The following is a 9,884-nucleotide window of genomic DNA, read 5'->3' on the forward strand; positions in this document are numbered from 1 at the left end:
TAGGGCAAATTAAACGTTTACTTAAAACGAGACTAGCAGAATATAAAAATTAATCAAATTAATCACAATACCAACCAACTCTCAGTAATCACTGAACATAGAATAAAATAGTGGCATGAGTTTGAATTGGGACAACGTTTTAATTTTTGACGAGGAATATCACTGTAAAAAATGACTAATATCTGAGGCTATTTATATTAAAAATTAATCTCATGGACTTAATTTACAAAATGAGCCTGAGTGCTTAGATCCTATTTATTTACAACAATATTATAAGTACACTTAAAGAATTGTAATGTTTTCCTGTCTTACATATAGGTTACGTATATTTATTATCATGTAATAACACAAAATATTTGTCGACCTCCGCACATATTTAACGCTAATGATGTTTAAGGGACATTCACCACCATTTCAACTTGAGCTCTTTATGACAATACACCACTGCTTATCTGGATTGATATTTTATAATTTTTAACATATGACTTTCCAAATTGGACACAACTATAATTTCACTTAATATTCGACAGATATCAAACAGTAAGTTTTTATAAATTTTTATTTTTGATTAAATGTCGATCCTAAAATAAACGTTTTTAATTTTAACCTTGTTTAAAAATTTCAGTTAGCAGGAAGTATAGTTTCGGTCAGTTGATTTTAATATTTTATCAATATTATCTATTATCATAACAAGAATTTTACATATATTAACAACGAATATAGATATATGTATTTGCGAATATGAACAATTTTATAATTTTTAAATTATAACTATATTTTATTGTCTATAATTTGTACTGAAAAAGAGCAAAACAATAATCGAAACGTTTACATAAATTAAAATTTGCTGTACGTGATTATATGATACATTTTATCTGCGTTGGCTCATTAAGGCTATCATTTCTAAATTATTTTTTTTATGAAAGTTTAAGCCTTTGATATTCTGATATCGAAAATTGCAATAAAAATAATATAATAGTAAAATCTTATCGCTTTACTGTATCTAATCTTTGTTTTTTGATAACCTAAAGTGTCGACAAAGGTCATTTAGTCATTGTGTCAGGTAGTCTGTCCGCCACAATAAGTCCCGACTTAACAACGACTTAGAAATTCAAAAATGAGCATGTCAGCTCGATTATATTTTATTCGTTTCTCGATTTTCTATCAAGGAAATATCTTTATAGAGATAACAATCTCTGAATTTTACAAAAAAATTTATATTCTCAGATTAAGCTCTAACTTTTGAAATTATTAAAAGCGCTACTATAAATAAGATTCTTGCTAAGACAATTGATTTTTCAGTTACTAAAAAACAGAATAACTTTTTTGCAGTAAATGTTTTCGTTCGTAAACATTTTATTTATTTCAATTGCAGCTTTAATGTCATCCTTTAATTGTGAGGAATTATGTTCCTCAGAGAATACATATATATATATATATATAATTGCAAGAAATTTTGATTCTTATTTAGTTCTTCAAATTTCCATTAATTATTTAATTATTATACATTATTAAGCTCTCTTAAATGTAGCTGCTCTATCAAATTTTCTCGATAAAATTTAAATATATACACAGGTCATTAATGTTATGACCGAAACAAAACGTGGGTATTAAACGAATCCGTGTCTAAAAATTTTATATACCTAATATTATATAATCCATCGTAGAAATAAGCACTATTAATAGAGTGTTACAAATAGTTTCACTACATTGCACAACGACTGCGCAAGAATGCAGTGATAATCCTTACTTATATAATATTTCCGCGATTATTAAGAATTTCTACGTTCAGAAGACACGAGGGGTAGACTGTCTAATTATTTGGCGTTGCAGTAACAAGGTAGACGCTGTCGAGTGAGAATACCTCGCCGTAATATACACGTTCCAACGCGACGAACAATGGCTTTCGTATAATAAAATTATATTGAGTAAAATATAAATGCTGAGGAACGATAGCATTGTGCAAATGTATAAGTTTATACATTTATTTCGCTCCACATGCTATTCGAAGAATATATTATAAAATCGATCGAAGAAGCCATTTTACATAATAAGCAAATTGATTTTGTGTTTATAATAACAACCTTGTTTAGTTAATAATAACTTTGAAGTATAAAATATTAAACTTACTAGAATTTTCAGAATGTATTTTAAATAAATTTGACCTCTCAAGACATTTTTATATCAATAATAATTTTTATATTACTCCGGCTGCTATATTTCGAATAGAAAAAAAATTCAGCTCGATATTGTGTACGTACATGTATGTTGGAGTGGAATACGCTTTTTGTACTGCTGGACTATATAAAAGAGAAAAAGAGCGTGAGATTGAGAACGCTCGGTATTAGACGGGACGAATATTTACTTTAAGCGCGCCCATGTATGCTTGTAAATAAATATAATAGATCTGTCCGTTATTTGTCCTACCTGTCGTTCATCTAAAAGCTTTCGTGATCGTTCTTCAAATTCCACAATAATATCTTACCTTTTTTTTCAAAAAAGGAAAAATTCTCATGCTTATCTCTGTGTACCTGTTATACTTGTGTGAGGTCCCGCATACTTTTGTCGAAAGCAGGCAACAGAAGAAAATGTAACTATTGTTAACTTGATTCATTACAAAGTGACGTAGATAGGGCTTAGCTAGAATTCATCAACTCAGAGGAATTTGTACCACAAGTCACGTTTGCTTTTTCTTTTCGCAGATTCTTTCACGGACAGACGTTTCATCTAAAAAAAGAAATGACATTGGATCGAATTGAACATGACGATTCGGACAGAAAGTCGTACACGTCAACTTTGACCGCGACGACTGAACTCGATGATGTGGATTACGCGGATTATCGTTTCGAAAGCGCAAGATTAAATTCTTTCGTTAAGTGGCATGTGCCATTCATCGATCCCAAAAAGCTCGCGGCTGCCGGTTTCTTTTACACAGAGGAAGAAGATGCAGTGAAGTGCTTCGCGTGTCAAATTATTTTGTCAGGCTGGATGGACGGGGATGATCCCAAGGTCGAGCATCAACGTTGGTCAGGAAAATGTAGCTTCGTCCGGAATATGTCCTGTGGAAATGTACCGATTGGCACCGATCCCAGTATGTATCCCAAACCTAAACGAATGGATACTTGCGGACTTTACGGTTGCAAGTTTATGCCGCTGTCTGGTCCGGACGACAATTTGCAGATTGAAAAAAATCCGAATAACGATATTGATATCACTGTCTTCTGGGACACCGAAACGAACACCCACTCCACGGCTAAGCTCAGCGACGTGTTAGGCTCGAAACAGCCCACATACGCTTCATATGAGCGCAGATTACGCTCTTTCGAAACATCCACTTCCGATATGATATGTGAAAAAAAAGAAGAATTGGCGAAAGCTGGCTTCTTCTACCTTAGCGGCCTTTTTGGACCTTCTGATCAAACGATGTGTTTCTACTGTGGAAAATGCCTGAGATCCTGGGAGAAGAAGGATGATCCTGTGGAAGAGCACGTTAAGTGGTACCCTCACTGCAAGTTTATCAAGAAGGTATTCGCAAAGCGTTTAGAGGAGAAAGACGATCGCGCAGAACGGACGAACAACGAGTTTGTTTCAAATACTACGACTACCGTTTGTTAATTTAATGTGCAAATGTATGAAAAACGCATCTTGGTTTCTTTGCAAAGTCAATTTATCCGAATTCTCTCCATATGAAAACTAAGCGTTGAGAAATAGAAACAGAAGGCCACATAAAAGAGACAGATCCGTTTTCACAGCATGTGGTCATCTAAAGGTTAAAAGGCTGCTAAGAAATTCATGAATGAATTTCATTAATGTACATATATGTATATATATAAGGTAAATGTACCAATTAGTGGACATGAATCAATTGTATTGGATAAAGCGATAAAACATTTCAAATATAAAGCTTTTAATGGTATGTACGATTCTAAATTAATTTGTTATTAAATTTGTATAAACAACATTTATTTAGAATCGTACGTATAATTAAAAGCTTAATATTTAAAATTTTATACTGCTTTGTCCGATGAATTGGACCATGCCCACTAACTGTCCATTAACTGGTACATTCACCTTATATCTTGGACACACACACGCTGTAACATATGACATACGCATAAACATACATAATTGTTTATCACGCGCACAATATTTTACATGTAAGGTTGCGTTTGGTAGCAAATGTGTGATATACTTCTCTATTGTAAAGTAACCTTTTTTTATTGATCGACTGAAAATGATGAAAAAGTGTCTGTATGTCTACAGCAAAGTGTACGAATATGATCTTTCTTCCCCGAAATGTATAATTCATCAAGTTGCCCCAAGTTATTATATTTTCTACTTTTCTTTCATTCACAAAGGTCCCAAAGGGTATTTGTCTTAGAATTCCTTCACTAGGTATCAATTTCGATCTCTTTTGTAAATCTTTTGTATTTGGACCTATTTCTACGATGTTTCACAGATGTTTTTCATACATTTGCGCAGTATATATGTATAACATATGGGTGCCACGTCATTCAGTCATTCATTCATGGAAAAAACGGCTATCGGTTGCAATGACCGGGAATCAAAACTTTTGATCAAAAGAATTGTAATATTACTGCGATAAATACATACATAAACTGTGAAAAAAATTTACTAAATTTTAATAAGTATTTCTTCGAATATATATAATATTTAATAAGTATTTCTTCGAATAAATTTTGGAGAAAGACTTTTCGAAAAAATCGACTTGATATATTTGCCGGTACATGTACACTTAATTGGGTGCATTCAGTGCTATGTGAGCACTTACATCTATTTAGTTTATGATTTTAGATCTAACGGAATATGCCAATTAGATGCAAAAGCTCATCGAGCACTCATTGAGCGGTTGTACAGACAAATATCAATTATTGTCGTTCGCTAAAAATATTCTTGAAGCATCAGGTATAGTAAGTGCACAAGTACCCGACAAGTATTTAAAGCTTTTGGAGTCGATTTTCCGAAAAACAACCAGAAATAGAGACAAGCTGAGATTCATATTTATAAATGGTCTCAGCAAGCTGTTGCTTGTCGCCATTGTAATGGTCTTGATACCTGTAGATTTTAACTTCAAATATTCACCGAAGCATGCATGAATTTGATTTAAGAATAGTGTATTCGACAGAATTGGAAACATTTTTTCAATAATTTAAAGTAATAAAATCCATCGTATGTGAATAATTAAGAATGTCATTTTGATATCAAAATAACGTCAATTTGCTATCCGAGAAGCCTAATAAAAAATTCTATTTTTTTTATTTTTCATGTAGAATCATTTATTTTCCTCTGGTATGTACACCAATTACAGAACACTTTGTATATAAAATTTTTTTAACACATCCGCTACCACGCGTCATATATGTATGACACACCAGTTTGTTTTAAGAGCTTAGTGTCACATATATATCCTATCGTTAATTTGCCGTTATATAATTATATAAAGAAATGTTCTGCACGTTGTTGCGTAAAAATATTGTAGAGTTTGAGCTATGGAGTCATTTTTTCTGAATGAATTTTTTTCTGTGACCGTGGTAGCGAACGTGTCGAGAGCCGGTTCTGCCAATGTGGGATTAACTTTAATCTCGGTTTAACTCACTGCTTTTCTAATTCTTGAAGAGATTAGGATAATCTACATGTTAGAAGCAGCATGACGAATTCTTAATCCTTCGTCAAAAGATATGAAATCTTTATCCTTTATTTGAATCTCACGGGTCTTTGAACTAAAATGCAGATTTTTTTATATTGCGTATTAGATTATATACATGCATCTGAAAAGATTTTTACATACTCGTGAAAGCTTTAACAACGAGTTTTTACTATCATAAATGTTGGATTGCATTTCATTTTTTTATAAATTTAAATTTATCTACTAAAATTCACAATAAAACAACTTGTGCCTTTAAGTCCAACACATTGAAAAGAGGAAAAGAAAATATTAAGAATAACCAAAAAAAAAGTCTAATTTATTTAGACAATGCTGGAAATTTAATCTGGTAAATGTGGAACTTCCTGCTTTTTTTTTGGTAGGTCCATATGAAATTTTCCACATTTTAAAACCATGTTTGAGTTCTTTTTTTCTTATTGTTAGTACGATTGTATTTTTAGATATATAATATATACCGCGTATTTTCATTCCGCTAGAAAATGATAAGTGACCAAAAATAATGAATCTACCACAAAAGTCACCCGCAGCGCGAATGGATTCGGTACAAATAATTTTAGTCACACTTTATCCCAAGAGATAAGAGGATCGTTTTTCCTTTTCTCTCGTTCATGCCGAATTCTCTGTTGAAAATATTAATGCTTTTCCAAGTAAAATGCTGATGCATACATTTAGAAAAAATTATAATACATATCTTTTTTATTAGATTCAAAAAAATTCATTGAATAATATTAATATTTGTAGCTTCAGTACTCATTGATAAAAAAAAAAACTGATAAAACTGCCGGTAAAACTGCCTACAAACAGATCAAGGGGATTGCTGAATGTCCGAAACTGGTAAAATTGCCTACAAACAGATCAAGGAGACTGCTGAATGTCTTAGCGGCATCTGACCACGTTTTACTCTATCACATATTTACTATTGTTCCGTTAGGAATTTCAACATAATATTATAGGGACATATTTTTAAGACTCCAAGCATTACAAAAATGCAAAAAAAAATCGATTTTTTGAACCCGTCACTGTGGTGTTCTCTCTTAACATAAATATATAACAAAGATAAATTCGTTGTATCAATTTGTTGTGATAATAATCGGAAAAATAATTCATACTTAAGAGAAAAATTTTATAAAAGTAAAAGATAAAACGTGATATCATGTCTAGCTATTGTAACAATCAGTTTACAAAGAACAAAGCGTTGCAGGTCAAATAAGCAATGTTAAAAATAAATATATATGAGAAACGTTATAAATCTTTAGTAATAGAATATCATAAATATGAGTGGTGTAAATAATCAGTATTCGATTGCAAATTTAAATCGTTAATTTGTTGTAACATCTGTGCAAGAAAAAGATTATTTTTTATTTTAAACAAAAGACATTTTAGAGAAGCTTGGGTAACAAACAAATCTCTTTAAATTTAAAACTCATTTATTTTTTAAGATAGATGTTTTCAAGGCAATGCTTATATCAAAATAACACTAATGTTTTTTTTTTTTTTTTTTTTTGAAGAATTTAAAGTTGATTTGAATTATTATAATGGATACAGCTATCCTTTGTAGACAAAAATATAAAAGGCATATTTAAAATTGAATATTATTTTCGGCTAAAATATGAAAATAAAGACAATAAAAAAAAAATCCAATCAACACTGACATTCAAAATGCTTAAACGTTATTCTTGTAGTGCGATTGTGCAACGTGACATGTGCGTTGAGTTGGTTTAACAACTGTATGTCGGAAATATTATTCAGGTGAAACCAGCAATGGAGAACTGTGATTTCACTGATAATTTCGAGAATTTTTGTTTGATTTTCCGATCCAAGGAGTAGGCTCACAGTATCATGCGATAACATGGATCCTGGTCTCTCATCGGAGTCTTCATTACTTTTAGAATTCCTTTCTCGCCGCCACTGTTATGTAGCGTTAACATCATGCCGCTCTTCTGTATGTGTGTGTGTGTGTGTGTGTGTGTGTGTGTGTGTGTGTGCGCGTGCGCGCGCGCGTGTGTGTGTGTGTGTGTGTGTGCGCGTGCGTGCGATTTTCATCAGGATTGTATCTAGTCTTTTCCCAACATCTTGATTAGACGCGATGAACAGGAAAGGATGAACGTTCTTATTCAAATTCCTTCATAATTGCAGATGAAGCATATTTGTTTTCGATATTCGTATCTTTCCCATGAACTCCATAAATACGACGTTAAAAGAAGTATAATGTATTTTGCTTCATGTTTTGTACTTTTGTATTTTAGAAAACAAAATAATAAGGTGACATCAAGTGAAAGTCATTGTAGGAAAAATTATAATGATGTTATCCGAGGTACTTTTAACTGATGACTTTGTGAGGAATTCTTGACATGATAATAATTTTTAAAGTGGTTTTTTTAACTAAAAAATTCGAGCGATTATGTTGTCAGTATAGATTTGTTGACTTTCGAATACGAAAGTCTTATATTGGTTGACGTTTAATGAAGAACTACATAATTAAGTTTAGCACATTAAAATAACATGATATAAAAATTAAAAATGTCGAGGGTAAAGTAACTTAATAAATTTTTTGAAATGGAATCTAAATAAAAATAGAGCCGGTCTTGAAAAAACTAAAAGTTTTGGAGAGTATTTATGATTCTACAGTGACAGTCATTACACATCTTTTCGTATGAATTAGTTTTAAATAATTAAATTAGTAATAAAATTTTATTCTGTGTATAAATCATGTCAGGAACAAAATTTCAATTAAAGTCAAGTTAAGACTCTAAGAAGGGACAGTTCGCGAATTTCATTTACATTTCGTAACGTAATATCAAGATATAATTTATATAAAAAGTTTACCAATATACCGTTTTAGAAGTAAAAGCAATTTAAAAAAAGAATTTTTTCTAATATAAAGTTCCCATCAGTTCCTATATATATTTTTAGACGGGGATAATGGAAAAGTGAAGAATTTGATGGGCGAGGTAGGTCATTGGCCGATCTAAGGAATGTGTGCCTGTCAGAAAACGATCATCAATAGGATATTTCCAACAAAAGATACGGCATGGCACGACGATGCATGTGGCATTTTTAATTATTGCAATCTTGTTCGTCTATTAAACAACAGTACTGTTTATTAGAAACTGAAACCCTCCGATGACTGTTGGCGTACGTTCCAAAACTTGATTCTGTCAACTCTGAGTATCTTTAGCTTCAACATTCAGTGAACAAGGATAAAATAACACTTGAGTTGATAAAGCCGAATTTTGGAATGCAATGAATGTCAACCAGTTTCTAAGTTTCTATACGGATTATCTCTGATGAAAGCCCTCAAGATTTTTCTGACAGCATTTTGGGGTCGTCCCCATAATGACCATACCTCTCTTTTCCATGACTTATATTTGAAGGCTGAATCAGGGAAATTTTCCAAAGGCGTCCGAGATTTTAGGAAATGTTTCTATAAATGTTCTCTTGACTCATTCTTTGTATTAGTTCTGATTTACAATAGGTGTGAGTGTAGTAATTTTTAAACTGTAAAAATTATAATTGGTCAGTTCCTTGCATGAAATTAGTACCACTAATAATGAACAATTCGATGTGAGATAATTATTCGCTTACTGTTCCGATCAATTCTACTGATCTACATACATTTTCATATGCGCGTCCGGGATTTTAGACCTGTAACTTCAAATTTTGGAAATTTTAATGACAGATTTATACCTTTGGCTCTCAATTATTCATATAGCTCGTAGTCTACATATATTAGATTTTCTACTTGAAACCTACCTAGGAGACTAATGTTATAAATAATGCAAGTTGCAACGGGATAAAAGATCCGAGATACACCGAAGGAAAGAAAAGTGCTCGTTCGCTTCGCCTAGTGTTACTAGATCTGATGATCACTGATGATCTGAGCCGCACAACGCAGATCTACGCTAGCCGACTTGCCGACCCTTTCAAAAGTTTCAGATGCCAATGCGCAATAGCGTCACACCCTATTGAGAGAGAGGGGCATGCCTCTGTACATGGTCAGTAATACTGTCAGTATCAACGAATAATGACAATATTATCGATTGTGTGTGGTTAATATACCTGATCGTATAAGATTGTAAAAACTAATGCATACTGTCAGTAATACTAACCGTGTACTTAGGGCTTATATGGAACTACCAACACAACCATCAATATGCCGGCCATTATCGTGCTATAGTACGATACCACTTTATTCAGC

General features: G+C 32.2%; 1 protein-coding gene across 1 annotated transcript; it reads left to right on the top strand.

Annotated features, from left to right (window-relative positions):
* Positions 1–2,739: 2,739 nt before the first annotated feature.
* Positions 2,740–3,615, top strand: LOC108782568 (baculoviral IAP repeat-containing protein 7-A). Its single transcript, XM_018550867.1, has one exon. It carries the CDS (start codon positions 2,740–2,742, stop codon positions 3,613–3,615), a length of 876 nt encoding a protein of 291 aa, XP_018406369.1.
* Positions 3,616–9,884: the final 6,269 nt, after the last annotated feature.

Source organism: Cyphomyrmex costatus, unplaced genomic scaffold, assembly GCF_001594065.2.
Source record: "Cyphomyrmex costatus isolate MS0001 unplaced genomic scaffold, Ccosl1.0 scaffold1316, whole genome shotgun sequence".
In the NCBI taxonomy this organism is placed as follows: Eukaryota; Metazoa; Arthropoda; class Insecta; order Hymenoptera; family Formicidae; genus Cyphomyrmex; species Cyphomyrmex costatus.